General features: G+C 45.2%; 1 protein-coding gene across 2 annotated transcripts in view; it reads left to right on the top strand.

Annotated features, from left to right (window-relative positions):
• The window catches only part of VWA3A (von Willebrand factor A domain containing 3A), a 45,514-nt gene that overhangs the window by 5,891 nt on the left and 14,873 nt on the right, over nt 1-24,750 (top strand). For both annotated transcript variants that reach the window (XM_040973221.1, XM_040973220.1), the window contains exons 3-20: nt 2,243-2,367; nt 2,467-2,544; nt 4,652-4,706; nt 8,942-9,040; nt 10,271-10,377; nt 11,231-11,356; nt 11,620-11,728; nt 11,944-12,009; nt 13,282-13,407; nt 13,922-14,057; nt 14,190-14,293; nt 15,648-15,728; nt 16,131-16,225; nt 17,541-17,660; nt 19,862-19,936; nt 20,116-20,260; nt 20,649-20,844; nt 22,892-22,962. In XM_040973221.1, coding sequence (XP_040829155.1) covers nt 2,243-2,367; nt 2,467-2,544; nt 4,652-4,706; nt 8,942-9,040; nt 10,271-10,377; nt 11,231-11,356; nt 11,620-11,728; nt 11,944-12,009; nt 13,282-13,407; nt 13,922-14,057; nt 14,190-14,293; nt 15,648-15,728; nt 16,131-16,225; nt 17,541-17,660; nt 19,862-19,936; nt 20,116-20,260; nt 20,649-20,844; nt 22,892-22,962 — 1,914 coding nt within the window. The remainder of the gene's footprint in view (nt 1-2,242; nt 2,368-2,466; nt 2,545-4,651; nt 4,707-8,941; nt 9,041-10,270; nt 10,378-11,230; nt 11,357-11,619; nt 11,729-11,943; nt 12,010-13,281; nt 13,408-13,921; nt 14,058-14,189; nt 14,294-15,647; nt 15,729-16,130; nt 16,226-17,540; nt 17,661-19,861; nt 19,937-20,115; nt 20,261-20,648; nt 20,845-22,891; nt 22,963-24,750) is intronic.

Genomic DNA, 24,750 nt, shown 5'->3' with positions numbered 1-24,750 from the left:
ACTGCAGAATGTTCCAAACTCTGGGTGTTCTACTTTGAGATCTCAGAACTGAAAAGGATTAATTAAACATTCACCTCCCGTTGCCTCTAGAAATGACCTAAAAAGCTCTATGCTGTTTATAAAATCCATAGTGGCTCCTCGGCCACAATAATAAATATTCTGGGGTACATGAAGACTTTAAGCATGTTATCAAAGCCTGGAATGTATGACACTTAATTCCAAAATTCCTCTTATTGAGGTTTTTCTTTTAGGATTCCCTAGAAAAAGCTAGATTCAGAAATCTATTTCAGAAAGTATTATTTGAGCAAGATCGTTAGGATGGGGGAATTAACCTTTAGAATAGCCAGACTGTGATTGCAAGGTGACGTTCAGTGTGTGCATGAGCTGTCTACACACGAGAGTGCATAGACTGTCTACAACTCAGAATTCACTCAACCATGAATGCAACAGTCATTTCTGGTTGCCATGTGCACGGTTGGTGCATAGCCATCTTGTCATCTACACTAGAGCCTAAATATGACACATTTGAAACAATCATCAGAAAGTATACACTCGGAGTGGTGGATTAAATTAAATTAGTGGTGGTCCAATTAAACAGTTGGACAGATAGTCATGTTTTACTTTTCTCAAGTCTGGGCATTTATAGGAAAACAGTTTAATTAAAAGAAAGTGAGAGAAGGCTGAGAGCGTCTTCGGATTCTGAGGAAATTTTTTCAGTGACTTCAGGTAGTAATGACCTGGATCTTCATTTGATCTAATTTCATATCAAAACCAGTGGCTTCCAGATGTGTAAAGGACCAGACTTAAATGTATCAGCCACAGCTGAGGCCTCTTTTGCTTTGCAAATGGCAATCAGTGGAACAAGCTTACCATTTTCTGTGTAAACGAAGATCTTACCCTTCTCTAATCAGCTGACCCTGAAGTCAAAGCTGCAATATGTTTAAGAGTGTATACTCAGCTGTTCATAATACAACGCCCACATCCTAAAATATGACAGATCATTGCAAACGTAGGAAAGATGGAGAGACGGTCAACTCTAACGGTCAACTCTAAGCCTCCGTTTTCAGTGTTAGCAAGCAGAGTGATGGCTGAGCCCTGAAGGGTGAGAACAGTGACATCTAATGTTCATATGATGCAGAGCAATGTCTCTCCAGATGTAGGACTGGGACCATGGTTTTAGAGCTGTTCAAAGGAAGACCCTTCAGCACAGACTCACATAGAGAGAAAGTTACCTGTCAGTCAGCTGGCTGCCCATCAGTTCATGAAACAGCCACAGCCGAGTGCTCGTTTGGAGAAGCAGTAGAGTGTTGTGGTTTCTAACCTGCCTTGAAACAGTTGGGTTGGAATCCCAGTTTCACCATTAGCTGTGTGGCTTTGAGCACATTACTGAAAATCCCTGCGCTTCAGTTTCGTTGTCAGCCAAGTGGGGTTAGGACGGAACCTACTTAGTAGAATTAACTGAGTTTCTATCCAGAAACTGCTTGACATATTATAAGTGCTATCTCCCTGTTGGCCGTAATTAAGAGAGTGTTTTTCTGCATTTCCTTAACACTTGCTAATTTCCTTTTTAAACTGAAACAGGAGCAAGCCCCAGGCACAGCACTTAAGGCTTGCAGAAATATATGCTTCGTGGAGCATTGTAACAGCATTTTATTTTCATTATATTTATTTTATAGTGACCTATTTATGACCAAACTTGAGGGGGAAGTAAAGATGATTGTTGGGAATTGTCTATGCAGAAACACTCAAGACGTTATGTTCTCTCCCATGACCACAGAGAAAAGGAGATGCCACCCTGTGACTAAGCTAGTAAACAGGCACCCCACGTGTGGCACACTCCTTTCTCTCTCTCTCCAGGAGACAAAGACAAACAAAAAACAAGAACAGGAAAACTGGCTGGCAATTATTGACCAATCCTGATTATCGCCCCGGAGTTGTGGATCTTTTGTCATATAGCCTGGCCATTTGCTTGTGTCTTCAGGCTAAGAATGTAGATATGATGAGTAGTCTTTGAGTAGCCTGGCCACATATTGGGGATGAGGTGAGAGGTGGAGAATGAGAATGAAGGGTCTTTCCAGTGCAGTCGGCCCTATGGCTTCCACATTTGTTTATGATCTCAGCAAAAACTGGTAGATACCTTTAGATGGGATTAGTGAGTGTTGGCAATTCCTGTGTGAAGAGAACCAAAGCATCCCGCCCTCTTCCCTCCGATTTCTGTTTGACTCTGGCTTCTGTCTTGCAGAGGCTGCAGGGGAGTGAGACCTGGTCTTCAGCTTCTGAGGACCCCGAAGATTGGCTTTCGAATCACAGTCTAGAGTTTCAGAAACTCACCTTGGCTGACCTGATCAAACAGGGCACAGCGGTGCTGTAAGTCTGAGGCTCTGTTTCCCTCTAACGTCCACAGCTGAGTGATGTACTCAGGCTCCAGGGCCGTGTGGCTCCTGCATAAGCCTTTTGCTTCTTCAGGGAGGAAGGCAGCAATGTCATGCAGAAAATCCGCTTCTCCACTCAGACCATCTGCCATTTTGAATCCAAGCTTTCTGAGTAAGTATGTTTATCGGTAACACCCGGAGCTCAAGAATGATCTCATTTCAGCAGTCCAAAAGTGACTGTTCAAACAGTGATCATACCGGACCCTTCAGCAAGGCCCTTAGCTCTTCCAACCCCAGGCTCGTCTTTTCTCAAACAGAAAATAAAAAATGTTAAGGGCTAGTGTTTGACAGATCATTTTGTTTTGTGTGTGTATGTTTTTAAAGATTTATTAATTTCTATTGGAAAGGCAGATTTACAGAGAGGAGAAAGACCCTTCATCCACTGATTTATTCCCCCACTGGATACAACAATCAGAGCTAAGCCAACTGATCTGAAGCCAGGAGCTTCTTTCAGGTCTCCCACACAGGTGCAGGGTCCCAAGGCTTTGGGCTGTCCTCAACTGCTTTCCCAGGCCACAAGCAGGGAGCTGGATGGGTTGCAAAGCAGCCAGGACATAAACCAGCACCCATATGGGATCCCATCACTTGAAAGGGGGAGAATTAAGCTGAGCCATTGCACCAGGCCCCTGGCATAGGATGTTTAAGATATCCACATCTCCCATTATTTCACACTGATATGGCAGAATTTGGTGCTTGATTGTGTCTCTTCATTTAGTCTCCTGACTCCAGCTTCCTGGGTAAGAGTGACTACTTTCCATGTCAAATTGGTTTGGTTCATATAGTTTATATATGTATCAAAATATACAGGATAGGATGGGATGTATCACTATACTCCTATGTCTTTATTGTGAAATATGTGAAATTTATTCACTTCATATGAATAAAGCAAGTTATAAAACTGTATATTGACTCAATATGTACAGAAGCATATATATATATAAACATGTACATACAAACGTATCTCTTAACAGTCACTAGATATGATAGTTTTTAAGATTGCATCCCTGATCTAGCCACCTCTAATCCATCATTATTGTTTGCCTGAGGTTTCTTAGAAGGTGATAATAATTAATAGCTAACATTTACCAATGTGTCAGAAATTCCAGTAAAGGATGCACAGATGATCTTACTCGCTGAGACCAAAACTGTGTATTACTCTGAAGCCAGTTATCCAAAAATCAATTGCTAATGACTATTTACAGAGTAACCAATTTGCTGTTTATAAAATCATTTTTAAATATAAATATTATGGTAATTTTATTGGGTTGGAAGATTAAACAGATGTTGAGGAATTCTGCAGTGTCTTGCTTGTTTACCTTTAATTGTGAATTCAGCATTTAAGGAATGTTCAGATCTATTTAGCTAATTGGTATTGAACAAACTTGGATCAGGCCTTGTTCTTATCTTTGTGTTGGAGATGATGAAACTGGGATTCAGAGAGGTCACCCACCTGAGCAAAGACACACAGCCAGGGAGGACAGAACTGGATCCCCAATGCAAGAGTCTCTACAGAGTTCATCCTTTCAGATCTATTCATACTCATGAGCCCCTTCTAGCTTTAACCACCACCCACTGCCCTGTGATTTCATCCTGAAGACTTTCCTTACTTCTCTGTAGACGCTCAGATCCCATGTGAGGACGTGTGCTCAGTGACTGAGTCCTTACTTTAAGAACCTGTCACATGTTGGCCTCCCACTAGTCACTAGAACACTTTGCAACAAGGGGACTTTGAGACCTTTCCCGGGCTACTTTTCAGAAGCTAAGCTTTCGTTAATCAGACCTGTGAGAAGCTGCTGCTGAACTGCTTGTGTTATGCCTTTAAGTTACTCCCCCCAGAGGACTAGAAATAGTTTCATCTGAGAAGTCAGACTTGAACAAGTACAAGAATGTTCTTTGGCCTTTCTCATGAGAACATGCTGCCCCATCCTCCACAGCTCACCCCTTGTTCCACCAAACTGTAGTCTTTGTGCATCACATCACTTAACGGACCTATGTCTGCCCACCCCATCCTTTTCATAAGCTCTTTGTATTTTACCAAGTGTCCTGGCAAAGCTAACGTCTTTAGTTTTCTCTCTGGTATACATTGTGTTCATATTCTGCCAAAGTCTTAGACCCACTTAAAAAAAGAGTCCAATGCACACCTTACTTCCACATAAGTAACTATTGCTCCGTGATGAAGTTGACCTTTTATAAGATGAGTTTTTCTGGTGTTTTGGCAGAGCTATTGGACTCTATCAGCAGAGAATTCGGTGGCTCACAGAAAACAGCAATAAGGTAATGGATATGGATTCGTTCTTTGCCCCCCTTTCACTCATTCCATCCGTACGTGTTAGAACTCTTTCTGATGCAGGTGCTAGTTTTCCATTTTAAATTATCTTGAGCTAAAACAGAAATTTCTTAACCGACATGCCTGAAAAACTCAGACATATTTGTATCCTGGTGCTCAAATAGTGTCATCCCTATGTCTATGGGCTTTGTCTTCCTCTGAGTTGGTTTAATTTTTGGAATGACTGTCCCCAGGCTTGGGGGAAGTGGTCATCAGTGATGTAAATTCTAAGCTTGTATCACCACCTAGACAACTCTAATCAAAAGGGACCTCACTTCCTGTTCCCTATACATTCTCCCAAGTCTGGGATTGGATTTCATTGGACTAATTTAAGCCAATCACCATAGCCGAGGAGGTGAAATATATTAAGTAGGTATATCTGGAATTAGTACTCATTCCTAGGAAAATAGAGGAGAACAGTCGGCAGGAGGAGCCTAGGAGAGCACCCCCAAACTTCATGGACTGTAAAAGGGAGACAGGAGGTTGTGCATGGAAAGCCAAAGCTTTTAATCTGTGCAGGGCAAAGCAAGGCTGGCAGGGCAGCAGCATGCAGGCTAGATCTGGCCTGCAGCTGTGTTTTTCTTGGCCCTGTCATTTAAAATATTTTTTCTAATAGTTGCCAAGATTTTAAAATCCTGATATTTCACTTTTATGTCTATTTCCAGACTTCTCTTGACAGCTGAGACTATCTGGTATCACTGGATTCCAATTACATCTCTGTGTTTGTCCAATTACTTCCAAAGGATAAATTTCTAGAATTTCAATGGCTAGGTTTAAGGGAATGCATGTTTTCAATTTCAAATGCTGTACAGCTCTCAGAGCAGCTTTTTTTTTTTTTTTTAAATTCTAAGAGCAATAGAACTGGTTCTAAATTTTGACTTCTGGCCCCTGGGGATCAGCAATGTCTTAGGATGCCTCACATTTCATTTGGGTCATGAATTTCAACAAATACTTATCAGGTGATGACTCCTTATCTAGCACTGTTCAGGACTGAAGGTACACACGTGAGCAATAAAAAGGTTCTGTCTACATGAAACTGACAATCCAGTGAGGAGGGGCAGACAGTGAAGAAATTCACAAATCATGTGAAGAGATCCAACCAACCATGGGTCAAAAATGTTTGGAAAAAAATCCTCTTACTGAACCCATACAGGCCTTTTTTTTTTCCCTTGTCACTATTCCCTGTAAAGTACAATACAGCAATTATTTATATAGCACTTACTTTGCACTAGGTCGTGCTATAAAGAAAGATTAAAGCAGGGCAAGAGAATAAAGCATGAAACAGAAGGAGGGCTATGGAAGTACAGTAGCCAAGGAAACTCCTTCTGAGGAAGGAACATTTGAAGACACAGGTAAATGAAACAGGGGAATGAGTCAGGCTGGGATCTAGAGGAGAATGTTCTGGAAAAAGGAGAACAGTAAACACAAAGGTCCTGAGGTGGAAACAAGGTTGGCACCCCCCGGAAGCAGCAGGCATGTCAACACATCAAGCATAGCGAGAGCAATGTGGGCAGTGAAGGCAGTGAGGTGAGGGCAGGTTCCGAGTAGGAGGTTCTTATAGAGACTGGGTTTGAGGGAGAGGATTAAACATGGGAGTAATATGATCTCACAAGTTTGAAAAGGATCACTCTAGCTACTGCACAGATGGACCCAGGGCAGCAGAGACCAGAAACAGACTGTGAGCTAGTAGGATGGGTGCTTGCTTGGGCGGGATGAGAAACAGTGAGCTCAAACCACAGTGTGAAGAAAGAGCTCACAGCACTTGCTGATGGAATGGATAGGTTTGGGGCCACAGTGCTTGTGCTGATGTTGAATGCAATTTAGGGAGGTGGGGGAGAACCGAGGGAAGAATGCATTTGAGGTGGAAAGCCATGTTTTAGATAGACAGAATCTGCAGGCCCTCCAAGGTATCCAGATGGAGATGTAGAACACACTGCAGTGTGCACATGTCTGGGGTTCCAAGACAGACTGGCCTGGAGATGGATGTCAGATAATCTCACCGTGCAGGTGGCATTTAAAGACATGAGACTCGTGAGACCACTTAGGAAGCAAATACAAAGCAGTGGTTTTCAACAGGAGTGGGGATGGGAGGGCGGTCAATTTGCCGTTAGGAGACATTTGGCAGTATCTGAAAACATGTTTAATGATCACAGCTTGGGGGAGGAGGGAGGTTACTGGCACCCAGTTTACCAGCAGCCGGGATGTTGTTCAACACCCAGCAATGCCCAGGGCAGCTCCTCATAACAGAGAATCACCCATTCCCCAATGTCAGGAGTGCCAGCATTGCCAAACTCTGGTATAGAGAGTGCACGTGTGAGAGAGGGTAAAATGGAAACACAGCCCAGAGCTTCTCAAATTTTAGTGTGCAGGGCCTGGCATGATAGCCTAGAGGCCAAATCTTCACCTTGCATGCCCAGGATTTCATTTGGGCACAGTTCATGTTCTGGCTGCTTCACTTCCCATCCACCTCCCTGCTTGTGGCCTGGGAAAGCAGTCAAGGATGTCCCAAAGCCTTGGGACCCTGCATCTGCATGGGAGATCTAAAAGAAGCTCCTAGCTTTGGATCGGCTCTGGCTGTTGCAGCAACTTGGGGACTGAGCTAGTAGATGGAAAATCTTTCTGTTTCTCCTTCTCTCTGTGTAGATCTACTTTTCCAATAAAAATAAATTAATTAAAAAATTATTTTAGTATGCGGCCAAATCACCCAGAAAGTCTTGTTAAAATATAGATTAACTGAGTGCCTCTGGAATGGGACATGAGGTTCTATGTTCCTAACAAGCTGCTGGGTGACGTTAATGCCCCACACCTCCAGGAGCAAGTCCCTAGGACACACCAAGATGTGGACATTGGAACAAGGAAGAAAGGGTGAATCTAGCAAAGAAATTTAATAAGGACTGGTTGTTGAGGAGTCGAAAAAAACAGGAGCATGTGGTGGCCTGGGAGACATGAAAGCTAACTTCTTCAACTTGTCCAATTCTCAACACAGTCTGTCACATGCTATTCAAGAGTCTGAGAAAATTGAGAACTTGGATTTGATCACTGACAAGAGGGGACGCACTGATCCCTCTGACTGACAAGTGTGACTTCAGAGCAGTGGGGAAGAGTCCAGTGTGAGAGTCAGACATAAGTAACGCTGTGTTGCCAACCTGGGAAGCAGAACATTGATGCTGCTGCAGGAAGAAATGGGATCCTGAAAAGGTTGTTTCTTTTTCAAGATGAGCAATATTATGGTCCCTGTGTGTGGTGAAGGATGCTGTGCAAAAAATAGATCAGGAGTAAGTGATGAGCCTATAGGAGCGATAGCAGTGTTAAAGTCCTATTTGATAAGGAAGATCCAGCTACACTTCAAACTGATAGGCTCAGAGCTTTGATGGATAGTTTTAGGTGCATCATAACCTGGTAAATTGGTAGATTCTGTATGGGAAAGCTTTTTGTTTTGTTTTATTTTTAATTTCTGTTTTCTCAGTGAAATTGGAGGCAACGATCACTTGCTGGGAGAGTCCAGAATGGAAGTGGTAGAGATGTAAAATACTCTTCCCTGAAAGCAGAAGAGTGAATTGAACAGGAAAATTAAGTGTCCCGTAAAGTAGAATTTAAGGCCAGAAGAATCCTGTGGAGTCTCCTTCCCCAGATGAATGTCAATTTCATGCAAATGAAAGTTCCAGTTCCCAGTGGAGCTGTGACAAGATGAGCACTTAGGGACAGAATCCAACAGCACTGATAGTGATAGGTATTGGGAACATATAAGTGGAATCTCACAGAAATGTCACCACAGCTGGTGGGCTCACCATGTCTGCATTTGATTGGTAGAGCAAGGAAGAAATAAATAGGGATATGGAGAAATAAGAAAAGCAAATATCATTAGGTATCTTGCAAACAAAGTGGGCTTTTCTATAACCTCCAGGTTCTAGATAATGAACATGTATGTGTATTACTTCATAAATGCGGACAGCAAATATCAAAGGGGGAGAGAAGCGTTTAATGATTAGGTTCCCATAACCTAGAAGCAGACAGTGCCCAGAGCTGAAGTCAGGATGTTGGGTTTTGCTATAAAGGGTATTTTCTAGCTGTTTCCTGTAAATGGGAGGGGAGCACTTGCCCTGCTGCCCCACTCCAAGCTATATGGTCCTGGGGAGGCACAGGGCTGTTCTGATTGTCTCTAAATTTCTCTATTTGGTTTTAGGCATTTGGCCTCATTAAAGGGACCAGAGTAGGCATCCTCATTGACAGGTCGGCGGTGGGCAATGGCCCTCAGAGGGAGGAATTCCAGAATGACCTGGGGGTGAGTTTCCCTGCACAGAGAAGTAGCTGGGACCACCCTGTCACCCCCTTCTTCCCCTCAAGCTTGCTAACTGGCTTTGTCAATTACAAATGCAAAACAGGGTGTTTAATATAGAACACCATCCCCGAAATTTGCACCTATGTAAACTACCAACCCCAGAGTCATGTTTAACTGCCATGTGACTTTCTGCTATTCTCAACACGACAGTATCTAACTACTAGACTTGGCTTCTAGAGCCTGTGGAGCCCTGGAAAGAGAAGGTGAAGATGGGACTTGGTTGGAAGCTGACTCCAGCATAAACAGAACACAGGACTTCTGGCCTATTCTGGCTTCCTCGGCATATTTGTAACAAAAACTAAGAACTCAAGAGTCAGGTCCTCCTAGCCACCTCCACCATACCTAGGCCGTGGGACTGTGTTACTTAATCTCTCTATGCCTTGGTTACTGCCCTATGTAAAATGAGTGTGATACCAATAAGTTTGACATAAGGACGAAAGGCATCTGCATGAGTGGAGTGCTCAGTGCAAAGTCTGGCACCGAGAGAAGCCTCCATGCAGCTGTGATGTCCTAGGGAGTGGATGCTTTCTTATAGGATTGGGATGGGGACCACAGAGCTGATAGCTGTTCCTATAAAGGTCTGCCAGAGCCTTTGAAAGGCTTAATATGGGCTATTCAACCAGACTTGTACCTGTTCTGGTCTCTGTGGGGTCAGGGGACAGGTATCAGTGCAAGTATGTCCCTAAATGACAAGTCCTGAGGGCTAAGTTCACAAAGATTCCCCCAGATGGGGTAGAGTGGATGGCACATAGGTGAAATTTCTAGCTGGTCCAGAAGAAGAAGGAGAGGTGTAGTTCTCATAGAATACGCACCAGCTGCAGCTTAAGATCCTTAGACTAGCTTGATGCTGTGCCCATTGATCCATCCCTTACTCACACGCGTTGGAGAGAAACCACAGTCCTGACCTGTGTGTCCTCCCTCCCTGATGCCAGTTAAGTGCTGGAGATCCAGCTTCGACATATGGGGCAGCCAGGATGCTCATCCCACATGCCCATGAGACTCAACAAGGGGAAGCAAATGTCAACCTAGAACCAGTTGGTCAGCTGAGCCTCAAGTCTTCTGATCTGGGCACAGCACATCTTCTAGGTTCAGGGGCCAGCCAGGATGAGAGAGGGGAACCCAGGCCCCCCTTAGTCCTGGCTTTGGGAGACATGATGTCCTTTTGCCCAGCAGAGGCTCATTGAAGAGCAGCTGAGCCACAAGGAGAAGCTGTATGTCCTGTCCTTTGGTTCCACCACCAGCTTCCTCTGGCCAGACTCCATGGAACTCGGTGTCTCCACGTGAGTGACTGCCACCTTCCTTCAGCAAGTCAGCTTGTTCATTTCTTTCCCAAGTGCCAGTGTCTTTATTGGATGATTAAGGCAGCTCTGGCCTGGAGTCACATCTCTGATAGTCACTGGGTAACCTCAACAAATCCTTTAACTCTTCATTCACAGAACAAGGCCAGTGATGCTTACACCTAACAGAGCTGCTGTGAAGATGAAATGAAAATTAAGTGCCTGACACATATCAAAAACTCAGTGAATGCAAGCATTGTTTACCATGATGTCCACTGTGGTTGTGCAATTTCCAGGATGTCACCTTGACATTGGCCAAAAGTTCAACTCATTTGATTCTGGACTTCCCTTGTCATCGCCCACTCGTATCTCTGCCACTCACTTTCTCTCTGAAATAACCTTTCAAATAAATAGATAAATCTTAAAAAAAATTTTCCCTTCTTACCAATGGCGTATATCCCTATTGGCATGAGACAGTACCTCAGAGCCACACTGCCTTCTCTTAGAACCTTCTATCAGTGTCAGAGGGTTCACTCTATAGCGGACATGGCAGTCTGGCTCCCAGGAGAGCTGGGTGGGGTATAGCAGGAAAGAAAGCACCCAGCCCCAACCCCTCAAACAGAAGACAGTGTACTCTTAGGGTCTGAAGTTAACCTGGTATAGAACCTATTTTACTAGTTGCTTACAGTATCCCCTTACATAAATCCTCACTCAAAGCTTCAGTCTCCTCATCCTTAAAGCAGGAATAAGAATCCCCATCTCAAAGAATTGTTAAACCTTCATGAGTTCGTGTCTCCTTGGCCTGCCACCTGGTAAGTAAACTACAGTGAGGTCCCTGCTGCTCTCTCCCCACCAGCCTCCAGGAACTCAGACTCTGGGTAAAGAAACTGCAGCCTGAGGGAGGCAGCAATTTGCTTCGAGCCCTGAAGAAAATCTTTACTCTGAAGGAGCTGAATTCTCTGGTGATCATCATGGGCAGCTGGTAGGTCTCCTTTCCTGGGTGGGTATTGGACTCCATGAAGAGTTTGAAGAACCAAATCATAGGGCAGAGATCACCAAGCAGGGCTCTTACACACACTGGAGTGGAGGGTCATGTTCGTAGGTCAAGGGGACAGGGTAGCCAGGGCCAGCCAGGCCTGCAGTCCACAAAGCCCTGCACAGATTTTTCCCTGGAATCATCATTTTTCTCTGGAATGTTCTCTGGTTTGACCCAAGGTGCTCACTTCTCTCCTGTCTCCTCCATAGCCCTGATCAGTCTTCTGATATCCTGTCTGATTACATGCAGCAGGCCACCATAGGAAGGGGCCTAATCATCCACGTGGTCACCTACAAATGTGATGGTCAGCTCCCTCTTGTAAGTACCTGAGCTTCTCCAAGGTTCCTCTTGGGTTTGGTGATACAAGTTGAGACAGCCTTGAAGGCTCCATGTCCGGTCAGGCCTTCTAAGCTGTGGACCACAATATCCCTTTCTTGAGCCTAGTTCTCCCATCAGGAAAATCAGAAGCATTGTATAGCTGCAAAGTTCTGCCAAGTATTGGTGTGGCCGTGACACTGTCCCCACCCCTCCAGGCCGTCCTGAAGAACCTTGCAGAAGCCCTTGGGGGCTACTACCACTGCTACAGCCCGGCTGCAGAGGTAGGTCCTTCTACTGACACACTTGCCCCTTGCCTGCCTCTCCAGCTGTGGCCAGCAGACCATGCTGTGTACTTGTTTCCCTGTGGCTCCTTGTTCTATTCACACCCAATGTGTAAATATTAGGTTAAAATGAGTGTGTGAGAAGACGCAGGACAACCTTTTTTTATGGTTGTATAATGTTCCATTGTCTAGAAGTGCCATGTTTTGTTTATTCACTAAACTGTTAGTAAAAGTTGGATTTTTTTCCGCCTTCTGGCTATTCTACCTTCTGATATGTAAATAGCATATCAGTTTCAGAGTCCTTATTTTCATTTATTTGGGATATATAACTAAAATAGAATTTCTGTATCAGGTAATAATTCTGTGATTAATCTTTTTAAGATTCATTTATTTATTTGAGAAGCAGAGAGAGAGAGCAAGGGAAACAGAGGGAAAGATACAGACACTTCCATCTGCTAGTTCACTTTTATTTATTTTTATGACAAAGTCAGATATACAGAGAGAAGGAGAGACAGAGAGGAAGATCCTCCGTCCAATGATTCACTCCCCAAGTGAGCACAAAGGTTGGTGCTGTGCCGATCCGAAGCCAGGAGCCAGGAACTTCCACCAGGTCTCCCAAGCAGGTGCAGGGTCCCAAGGCTTTTGGCCATCCTCTACTGCTTTCCCAGGCCACAAGCAGGGAGCTGGATGGGAGGTGGAGCCGCAGGGACCAGAATCAACGCCCGTATGGGATCCCGGGCGCTTTCAAGGCAAGAACCCTAGCCGCTAGGCCACTGGTGCTGGGCCCGCTAGTTCACTTCTTAAATGTCTCCAACAGGCAGGACTTGAGGGATCAGGAGCCAGGATCCCCATCTGGGTCTCCCATGTGGGAAGCAGGAACTCGGTTACTTTAACCACTACCTGCTGCCTCCCAGGGTGCACATTAGCATGAAGCTGGAATCGAGTGGAGCCAGAATTTGAACCCACATGCTCTGATGTGGGATGCAAGCACCCCACAAAGCTTCTGGGCCAAATGCCCACCTCTAAACCATCACCATCACAGCCATCCTAATGTAAAGTATTTCTTTGCATTTATAAAGCTATAAAACTTTCAACTGTTTAAAAACCCTGAAGGTCACTACTACATAAATGGAACAAAACATATCTTCAGGCATCTGGTATAAGCAGTCTGCCACTTAGCTCTGGCAATCTCGACTTGGCCGCTGGCCCTTTGTGGCTTGACCACTGGTAGCCGGGTCACTCCTGGTGGCTGATTGCTCCCATCACCCTCAGCTCTGTGCCAGCCGGGATGTCGATGAGCTCCTGGCAGAAATGCAGAAGGCCCAGAGCCTCCTCAGCCAAGTCCAAGCCCTACGCCAGAGCAGCCCATGGGAGGAGCCAAGCTGCCTGTGGAAGGAGGTAGGTGATGCACAGGTTCCCTGAAGCGTGGGTGTCACCACTGTGGGTTTCACTCCTGCACTAGCCCTGTGAGCTAACCTCTCAGACCTGCAGCTTCTCACTTTGTAAATGGGGTGCGGGTAGAGAGCCCTGGGCTGGATCAGAACTCCCTGAACAATTTTGTGTGGAAATTACTCCTTTGTATTTTGAGCCCAAGGAGAGGCAGCCATGATCTTGGGAGCCTGCAGAGTTGATCTTAATGGTAAGGATGGAGAATGGGGTGAGGAGGATGGCCAACAAGAGGAAGTGAGCTGCCAAGTACATCTCTCTCTTCCCTGAAAATTCCAGAAATGTCCAGAGAAGGAGGCCCAGGTGACACCTTTGATCTTGCAGGTAATGCTTTAAGGTGTTCTCTCTGGGGGACAAGGTTAGGGGGATGGGACAGAGGTAATGGTGGAAAGTGGAAGATGAAGGACTTTCCAACTCTAAGGTACAACCATACAATGAGGTTTTTTTTTTTTTTAACTGAATTTAGATTTCTGCAGAGATTGCAAAAGGATCACTTGCAAGCCTGCTACCTAAGCCTCCAAAGCATCAAGCTCCTCTCACAATTGAGTTCCCCAACTTGGACAAGACGTCTGCAGAATGGCTCAAGGTCAATAGTCTGAAAGGTGATTACCAGAGAGGGTAGCACCAAGCATGCCAGTGACTGACAGGGAGCCTGAACCCTGGGAGCTTCCTGGGGGATGTCTCAGGCCCCACTGCTTTTTTTTTTTTCTTTCTTTCTTTCTTTCTTTTTTCAGCCAAAAAGTTAAGCCTTTATCAGGTTCTGGCACCCAATGCGTTTTCTCCTGTGGAGGAATTCGTGCCTATCCTCCAGAAAACGGTATCATCAACTATCCATGAGGTAATTCAAGTTCAGATTAGGATTCCCTCCAGTCCTCCATGGATGTCACTCCACTGGGACATTTCCCATCCTTTTAAATGTTCTGGCATCAGAATCCTAAGGCAGAACCTAGGGGAACAGAAGTCCAAGGGCCCAGCTAGGGATTGCAGGCCTGAGCACTCTGGGGCATTTGCCAACTCTGCTGTAATTGCTGTTTTGTGAATATTTGAACAAGAAACTTGGGAGGTGGGCATAAGAGGGAGTAAATGAAGGGCCACAGATACCTCCTCCATGGAGACATACCTCTATCCCAGGCTGAGTGTGCTTTCCTTGTGCCCTCACTGTACAAAGTACAGGCTTTCATTGCTGCTATAAGGTATTACTGGGAGTAAACCCCATCATGTATAAGTCCTTCAAGAGAAAAAACTCTCTTCAACTCTATATCCTCTGTGTCTAGTACAGAGTTTACCTGATGGCTAAGTAGATGGGTAGATAAATGGATAAAAAGAACAAGGGAAAGTGATGGGTGGCTGCATGTGTTAAAATGTGGATGAGTGAGTGGAAATATAAGTAGGTGGACAGGAGGAAGGAAGATGGGCAGATGGAGATGTGAACAAATGGAAGGATGAAGGGAAAATTAAAGGATGGATGACAGGATGGAATGAAGGAGAGATGAATGTATAAGTGCAAGTAAAGATGGGGATGGACATTTGGGTGAGCATTACTGATCAGAGTACCAAGTCTGAGTTCCAGCTACTCAGCTTCCTTGAGTAGATGAGAATGATAAAGAACTGGAAGGAAGGCATAGCAGGGGAGTAGAAAGCAAATGGAAAGATGGAATGATGAAAAGAAGAAGGTGGTGACAGATGTACAGTACTGAAGATGGTAGATAAATGACTGAATGAATGGACTGACAGGGAGGTGGACGTGAGGATCTGACGGAGGTTCAAAGGACAGGATTGAATTAATTGAATTTTCAAGGCATCTGTGAAGGCCTAGCTGTATTCCCAAACTGTGGCTGGTATGTGTTAATGTCTCAGACTACTCCTTGTTACCAAAGCCCTGCAACCATATCTCAGTGTGTCTGATGTTCAAAAGAGCCTTCAAAGAAGACAGCCTAGCTTACTGTCAGGCACAGGTAATTCCAAGGATCACACTCTGAAGAACCTCAGCTGCAAACCAGGCAGTCCTGGATGCTGCTGCTCGTACTACTCCTACTGCTGCTGGTAGTGAGCATGTATGGGGTGGGAGGGCAGTAACCTGACCCCAGTTGTGATCAGCATCTGATCTGGAGAACCCAGTACTCAAACATACAATCCTTCCCTTCATATGTGTCTCATCACTGGCTCCCCCTCTGGCCCATGGCTGAGCACAGAAGGCAATGGTACAATTCGAATGGCATGATGGGACAGTGAAGAATGTTCATGTGGATCCGCCCTTCCTCTATGAGTACCAGGTCAGCGATGGGTCCCATCAGTCAGAATGCAGGGTGTGGGGAGGGGCGTGGAAGGACAGGGAGATATCATGCTATGCCCTGAATGGCTTTCAGAGAGACTATATGTTCTGCCTACATGTGTCTCTAGAGCTTTCCCCATATGCCAACCCAGACAGAGGTCTGAATGCTTCAAAAAAAAAATAAGTCTGACTTCTCTCCCGTCGGACACACTGCAATACATTGACTCTTCCCTGCCTAGTCTTACAGCCGACTTCTCCGTGACTCAAGGGTGGCGGTGGGTTGTTTGTGCTGTTCATACCTGGGGACTTGGCACATAACTCCCAGAAATCAGCTCCCACATTCCCCGGGCCTCCTTGTGGCCCGCACCTAGAGTGGTCACTCACCGGGCCCCTACTTTTGCAGAAACAGCTCAGCAGAGCCGTGCGGATATTTGAGAGGCGGATTGAATGGCTGTCTCTGGCCAGCAGACGAATCTGGGGCACCGTCTGTGAAAAAAGGTACCTTCACCCAGGCAGTGCCTTTGTCCTCAGGGATTCCCTGCTGGTAGCATTGGAGGACACTACTTAGAGTAGGGATCAGCGGCAGTTGGCGTGGCGATGATGCCATCATGTGCCCCTCAGGATTCTTCTTGTTAAAAAGCAACAGAAACTAAATGCAAAATTGGCTTAAACAGAACAGGAAAGTCTGATTAAGATAACTAAAAATTCTAGACTAAGTTTAATAGCTGCCTTCAGGCATGGTTGGGTCTAGAAGTTCATTTACAACGAGAATCAATCTTCATCTCTCTCATGTTCTGTTCTTCCTTCTCTAGTGGTTTTATTTTCAGACAGACTTCTTTATGCACATGGCACAACGCTGGGTCAAGGTTCCAGCCTTACTTTCTAGCATTTTCAGGGCTCATGGAATGGGCGAGTTCACTGTGCCCAGTTGTGATTTCTCGTGATCCAGGGTTAAGAGTCTTCGCTGCTGCTCGGAGCAGGCCCAGCTCCACCCAGCTCTAATGACAGAGAGATTTGTTTCCCAAAGGAAAATTATGATTGTTCTTACCAGAAGAGGCTATATATACCAACACAATAGACATATCTTTTAATCTTATTTTTCTGTGAACTTTTTGGAAATTCTGCCATATAACTTATCTGAGCAACCCAATGGAGAATCCAATTAAAGTGATTTATAATTAAATACCCTGAAAATCAGAGAGGTTTAAAAAAAAAACATGCTTAAGGTTACGCAGCTGATAAGAAGCAGAGTTCAAAGGTCCAATGAAATTTTTAAAATTTTGTTTATATAAGTTGCTTCAAAATGAGAATGGAAGGAGGAGGTTGGAATAAAAGATTAGAAATAGTAAAAGCAGAAGGAAGCCAAAGGAAGCTGGAAATCTCAAAGCATAGAGCAGGCACAAAGAGGCAAGCAATTCCCGAGAGGCCCAGGTACACCCCATTCCTTCTCTTATTTGCTCACCTTGTTCCTGTGTTCCCTACAAAGCCTATAAAAACATCAACTGCTAGTTATTTAAAAGAAGCTACTGAAAACCATGACGGGCAGTTTTTACCCCTCAAAAGTGTCTCCATTCAGAGACTTCCATTACGCAACTCGCTGCGCAAGACGGTTCCAGGATCCCCTCATCTGCTATTGTCAACTCAGCTCTGTTGGCCTCCACCCACAGAGGAAATTTTGGCAGGCTAAGAATTTGGCATCCAACGCACTCCACACAACCCGCACCCCACTGGAAAAAACTTTAAATAGTAAAATGGAACAAAACAAACAGTATCTGAGAGGTTCGGTTCTCTTCAAGCTTGTGTTTCTTGTTAGGGTGGTTATACTGCTGGATATCTCTGCGACCAATTCCATGTACATTATTCATATCCAGCACTCCCTGAGACTGTTGCTGGAGGAGCAGCTGTCCAACAAAGACCTCTTCAACCTCATTGCGTATGTTTGGCATGGCCCAGGGTGGGGAGGGAGAGAAGGGTGGGTCATATGTGGGGTTTGGGCACCATCTTAGGGCTGAGGGCAAGCAGCTAGATGGCAGAGGTTCTGAGCATTCAGCATCCTGGGATGGCCGCAGTTTATCTGGCTTGGGTGATCTTGTTTGGGGCACTGAATAATTCAATGGCTACAGGACTGTCCCATTGGGGCGAAGGTGATAAGTGACCCCGGAACATACCAGCTTGATCAGCTAGGAGAAAGTAATTCAGCTCATTGCCCCATTTGGCTCCCAAACCGACAAACACGAAATGAAGGGCCCCAGCCATGGACCTGGTCTTAGTCCTCAGCTTGGTTGTAGCATGCTACAATATTTCCAAGATGTGAGATCCTAATTCTAAATCTAATTAAGTTATAAGTATGAAAGTATAAAATTGTGTATATATGTGATACACAAATTGTATACATAGCTTTTCTGTATAATTCAAAATTTTGTATACTATATGTAATTCCCTAAATTACTATATGTATCTGTTATCTGTAAATTTTATGTAGTGTAGTTATTATGATAGAGCCCATTTTGCTTTTCTATTTTTTCCACTTCTTTCTCTTTGTTACCTATGGGTAATTTTGACATATAACATATTAAAATGAACAATTAAAAATTATACATATGTAGCTTTAAGATTGCATACCATTTTTAATAATTGGGGAAGACAGAAAGAAAAGAGCCCACTTGAAGTATGAGTTTTCCTAAAACTAACTTGAAAAATGGAGAGATAAAGATAGAAAAAGTTCCCTTCTGCTGGCTCATCCCCCAAATTCTTGAAACAGTCAGAATTGGGCTAAGTGCAAAGTCAGGAGCCAGGGATTCCATTGTGGGTGGCAGGGACCCAAGTACTCAGCTATAACCCTTTTTTTGACCAGAGCCCATATTAGCAGGAAACTGGAATTAGGAACCAAAACTGGACATCAGCCATCTTAACTATTCAACCTTGCAGTGTACACTTTATACAGCCTTAAACCAAATACGGCATGTTCTAATACTAGTGAGCTTACAATTACCATTAGGTGTTATTGAGTATGATGGCCTAATCTTTCCCTAATAAATTGTGCAGAAAAAAATACTTAGAGAAACACGTTAGACAAGATCTCATTCATTTATGTATCTATTCACTTAGCTGCCATGTTAGTGCCCGCTGGCACTGGGCATATGGAAGTGAATGCATGCAATCCCTGTCCCTAAGAAACTTACCTCCTATTGCTTCTCGGCCTTTTGGCTAAGTTCAAGTGTAGGAACTTATCTTCTAGTGGCAGGAGACAGGCTTATTAAAACACCACAAAATGTACTCTTTAGAAATAGGTAAAAAATTAAACCGGTGTTGTGGCCCAATCATCTGCAGCATCAGTATCCCATCCACTCCTGATCCAGACCCTTGCTGATGTACCTAGGAAAAGAGCAACAGACAGTGCAAGTGCCTGGGCCCCTGCCACCCACGACGGAGACTTGGATAGAGTTCCAGGCTCTGGATTGTTACCTGACTCAGTTCTGGCCATTGCAGCCATCCAGGGAGTGAAGCAACAGATGGAAAATTGATCTGTCTATCTATCTCTTTCTGTGTCTGTCTCTCCCTCTTTCTCTGCCATTCAAATAAATAAAATAAATCTTCAAAAAGAAGATATTAAAAAATAATCAAAGGCAGCATATGTGACTGTGAGGTATCAGAGGCAGGATCAGTTTTCCTGTATGGATATAGTAAGCTCAGGAATCCTTAATGGAGGAGGTGCCCCTTTAGTGAGGCCTTGACAACTGAGGATGCGTTTGCCAAGCACATGGGGATGAGGAGGACCTGGGGAGCAGGGAGAAACAACATGAGCAGAGGCACAGAGCAGGAGTGATGGAACTTAGGGCGACCATCAGGTAGTCAGCTACCTGATTATGGATATAGCCATGAAAGGGAGAGATTGTACATGACCAATGATGAGCCAATGATGGTGGTGGGCTTTTAGCCTAGTGGTTAACACACCATAAAGACACACCATAAAGATGTGTCTCATATCGGAGCACCTGGGTTCAACACCCGGCTCCAGCTCTTGACTCCAGCATCCTACAGATAATAAATCCTGGAGCAAGAGGCAATGGCTGCGCCTCAGCACGGACAGAGCTCCTACCTAAGAACAACAAGGTCATCTTTGCTTCCTCTAAGGTTTGGAAGCACAATCGAAAGCTGGAGGCCTGAGCTGGTTCCCGTGAGCCACGACAATTTACAGAGCGCCTGGCGGTAGGTAGTGGACCGCATTTCCGTGCTGCTGGGTCTGAAAACAGCCTTCAGTGGGGTCGTTTTCTCTTTCTCCCAGAAGGTCCCTGTCCTGGGACAGCCATGAGCAGAAATGAGAAAACCACTCCCCTTTCTGGGACTCCTGGGTAGCTGCCCTTGGCATCACATCCTTGTCTTCCCAGGTGGGCCCTGACCCTGCAGTGTGGGGGCAGCAGAAATATCCTCAGTGCACTGCGGAAGGCTGTTGAAGTGGACTTCAAGGACAAGGACAAACACCAATCACAGGGCATCTACCTCTTCACAGGGGGCATCCCCGACCAGGACATGGTGCGTAGGTTGAGTCCTAGGTGCCCGTAGCACACTACCACCCAGTCATGTTCTCCCACCAGGAGGATGCCTTTCAGGGGTCTCTGGGGGGAAGGGGATGATTTTCTAAGCCCGGACTTTAAGGGGCAGGCAGGCAGCTGGGGATGTTGTTAAAATTCAGTCTCCAGCTCAGCAGGTGGGGCCGGAGAGTCTGCATCCCTAACAAGCTCCCCAAGGGAGGCCAATGCTGTCACTCTGCTGACCACTCCTGGTGTAACCAGGCTGTTGGGTCCAACTTCCTGACCCTCCCTAGTCAGACCCAGACATCTCAAGAAAGATGATCAGGCTACACTGGGCTGATGTCAACAGCCATGGTCCCTGTTGCCTTTCCTCCCCCCCGCCCCCCCAGTGCATACTGTGCGCCTACATGGCAGAGGCATGTAGTGGCTGTGACCTCCAGTTGAACGTGTGTCTCTTCTATGTGAGTGAGCCTCGCATGGACACCATAGCTCCGGCCTGCTATGCCAGCCGCACCGACACAGCCATTGCCTATAAGGAGGTTACCCGGACTACTGGTGGCCGCTTCCACTGGTTTGGAGAGACAGGTATGTTAGCTGGTCCTGCCACATTTTCTTTATAAACAGTTGTCTCAACACCAATATAGTGCCCTTAGGTAATACATCTATTCCTGAAGGACAGCATCTAAAAACTACATTTTAAAAAATCTAAAATTGGGGTGGAAGGAACATTCAACCCAGAGGTTAAGATACTGATTGAGACAAATGTGTCCCATATGAATGCATGGGGCTTGATACCCAACTCTGTCTCCTGACTCCAGCATGCTGATAGTAGACTCTGAGAGGCAGCAGTGATAGTTCAAATAGCTCAGTTCCTGCTGCCTAGAGTGGGGACTTAGATTGAGTTTCCGGCTCCCAGCTTAGCCCTGACTCAGTCCTGACCATTGTAGGCATCCCTCTGCCTCTCAAAAGATAAACAAACAAAAAACCACAAAATGGAATTGAAAGGGTGGGGTTTTTGTTGTTGTTGTTGTTGTTTAATATATTTGAAAGGCAGAGTTACAAAGGAGAGACAGAAACACAGAGAACTTCCATCGCTGGTTCACCCTCCAAATGGCCTCAATAGCTTGGGCTCTGCCAGACCAAAGCCAGGAGTCAGGAGTTTCATACAAGTCTCCCATGTGAGTGCAAAGGCCGCAGTACTTAGGCCATCTTCCACTGCTGTCCCAGGTACATTAGAAGGGAGCTAGATTGGAAATGGAATACCAAGGTCTCTAACCTGCATCCACATGGGATGCTGGCATCCAACAGGAGAAAGATTAACTCCCTATGCTACAAAGGTGGCCCCAAGATAAGTTTTTTAATGTAAAAATCATGTTGTATAAATGAACAATGGCAATAATTACTTAATACTGTGTCTATGCTTTATGTCCCTGAACTAATATATTTAAAACTAACCAAAATGGCAAATTTCATGTTATGTATATTTTACCACAATTTTTTTTATTTTATTAAAAATAAAAATCTTGGGACCCTGCACCCACATGGGAGACCCAGAGGAAGCTTCTGGCTTTGGATCAGTTCAGCTCTGGCCCTTGGGGCCACTTGGGGAGTGAACTAGTGGACAAAAGGTCTTTGACTCCCCTTCTCTCTGTATATCTGCCTTTTCAATAAAAATAAATAAATCTTTAAAGAAATAAAAAGTTTTAAAGCATAAACCCTTAAAGGTGTCTTAGAATGTTAACTCTGAAGGCATCTTAAAGATTCTCTAGTGTCTCCCAGAGGGTAGTGTCTGGGAGGTGGCCCACGAGCTAGATGTAGATGGAGCACAAAGCTGCTTGGTTTTAGATTGTGATAGATTGTGTTAACAAAGCTTAGAAAATACTGGCTTTTTCTTGTCAAGAATGACACAGATTTTCTTTTTTAAATAAAAAGTAAATGAGTTTTAGAAACATGTAAAGCAAACCATGGTTACAGCACACTGGTACAGGCTGGAACACGTTGCTCTCCAGCCTGCCTGACTCCCAGAGGAGGTCACTCCTGGAGACATGATGTGCCAGTGGGCACACTGGGACCCAACTGGGGCTGCAGTTCTGGATGTTTGCTTCCCAGATCTTTCTTTCCATGTGAAGTACTGGGCATAGACATTGTTGATCATTACTAATAAGAGCAAATAGGCACAAAGCAGCTATTTTGTGCCAGACACAGTTGTACGCATTCTTCATCCGTTACAATTTTTGTCCTTCACAATCACCCAGGAGGGAGGTGACCATTCTCCCCCTTTTATAGATAAGGAAGCTGAGAAACAGCCCCAAAGCACACAGGTAGTTAAGTAGAGGAACTAGGAGTCGAACCCAGGCATCCCAAAGTAACTGTTATACTCCCTGCCCTGCTAAATGTGATTGCAGTGTTCACCACACACATCTTTATGCCTAATCTGCTCTTCTTGTGGGTGAGTGTCAGGATACTGGGTCCCAAGGTCAGCCCCATTGTACCTGTTCGGCTCAACCCATCAAGGCCCTACCCCACCTCCTTGGGTTCAAGTCTCCCCTGCATGGCACTAATACATCCAGGTGAGGCCACAACTCGGGATCCACAACGCCTTTCTCATGCTCACAGTGTGCTTTGTTCCCAGGCATTTATGAGAGTGATGACATCAACTCCATCGTATCTGAAGTGGAAAAGGCTCTCAACTATTCCCAAAAGGTATGCCTTTGGTGTGAGCTAGGTTACTGTGCTGGCTTCTGTATTCCCTTCCCAGGGCTGCCATAACGAAGTACCACAAACCAGATGGCTGAACACGGAAACATTCCTCCTCTCACACTTCCCGAGGCTAGAAGTCTGGATTCAAGGTGCCAGCAGAGCCCAAATCACACTCCCTCTGACGGCTTTAGCAAAATCCATGCTTGCTCAATGACGGCTCGTGTTGTTGTTTTCAGTTGCTTAGATGCTTGTCAAAATTGGTGAAGAGGATTTTTATTTAAAATTATTGTAAAGGACAAGAGGGATTAAACTCCAAATAACAGCAGAGATAGTTTGGAATTTATAGTCAGTGTGCATAATCTGAGGATGAAAAATCACCAAGATGAACCTGATATGATTTTCAAGGTTAGAGAGATTCCTATTACCAACTAGCGAAGAACCTAAATATCGAGGATAGGGAATGAAGAACTTGGTAGGATTCCAATGATGGGAGGGTCTCACTACAATGTCTTAGAAGGATTCTTGGCTAAAGTTAGGCTCAGAAAGCCAAGAAGATGGCTCAGAGGAACCTGACTGAAGTTTGGTCCAGGAGGGAGTGCTGGTCACTGACCAACCCCAGGTGTTCTTTGTTCTTTAGCTTGTGGCCATGGGACTCCCATCTCTGCTTCTGTCTTTATGTGACTGTGTCTCTTGTCTCACAAGGACATCAGTCAGATTAGACTAGAGGCTGGAGTTTGGTTCAGTGGTTATGATGCCAGTTGAGGTGTCCATATCCCATATCAGAGTGTGTGGGTTCCCGTCCCAATTCTGCTCCCAATTCCAGATTCCTGGTAATATGCATCCAGGGAGGCAGCAGGAGACAGCTCAAATACTTGGGTCCCTGCCACCCATGTGGGAGACCTAACATGAATCGCCAGCAGCTGGCTGCAGCTTGGCCCAACCTCAAATGCTTGTGGGCATTTGGGGAGGAAGTCGCTGGTCTATATCTCTTTCTGCATCTTGGATTAAATAAATATATAATAAAGGCTGCACTCTACTTCAGTATGACCTCAATTTACATGTTAATTACATCTACAAAGACCCTGTTTTAAGTTAGGTCACAGTCACAGATGACAGAAGTTCAGACTTCAGCTTATGTTTTTAGAGACACAGCTCATCCCACATCAGCTTTGAGCCTGCTGTCCTAATCCCAAGGTTTCTGATGAAGCATGAGTGTTCCCTGTAAGATCTTGGTTTTCAGTCCCCACACTGCACTCTCTGGCCTCCTTCAAGTACTTGGAACTCATTAAGCTCGCTTCCAAACTCTGTCTGCCATTGCCCTTTCAGATCTCCCAAGGCTTGCTCCCTATTACTCATGGCCCACGAAACACAAGATATGATTAGAGAGGTAGACAGAGGCCAGGTCATGTCAGGAGCAACAAAACCAGGGAATAGACCTGAGACTATTTAAGGATGCACTGACTTGTGACTAAACGTGCAGACTGAAGGAGGAGACATCCACAGTAATTCCCAAGGTCCTTGCAAGTGTCTCTGGAGGACAATGGTACTGCTGGAAATAGGAGGAGCCCATCCTGGGGGTGAAGGGACTGTGCTATACAAAAGGGGGTCTAGGACAAAGATGAAGTGTGTAGGGACTGTGAGGTAACAAGGGAAGGTGTTCTGTGGGCAGGTAAAAACCAGTATGAACTGGAGACAGACATGTAGGATAGTCCAACAATGCGATGGACAGAAAGCGTATTGGGGACCATGGTTAAGGCAGGAGAGGAGTCTGTGATGGAGCCTGACTCACAT

Source organism: Ochotona curzoniae, unplaced genomic scaffold (assembly GCF_017591425.1).
Source record: "Ochotona curzoniae isolate NIBS_2020 unplaced genomic scaffold, NIBS_Ocur_1.0 contig_2321, whole genome shotgun sequence".
Lineage (NCBI taxonomy): Eukaryota > Metazoa > Chordata > Mammalia > Lagomorpha > Ochotonidae > Ochotona > Ochotona curzoniae.
The sequence above is the reverse complement of the archived record's forward strand: the minus strand, read 5'-3'. Positions and strand labels throughout refer to the sequence as shown.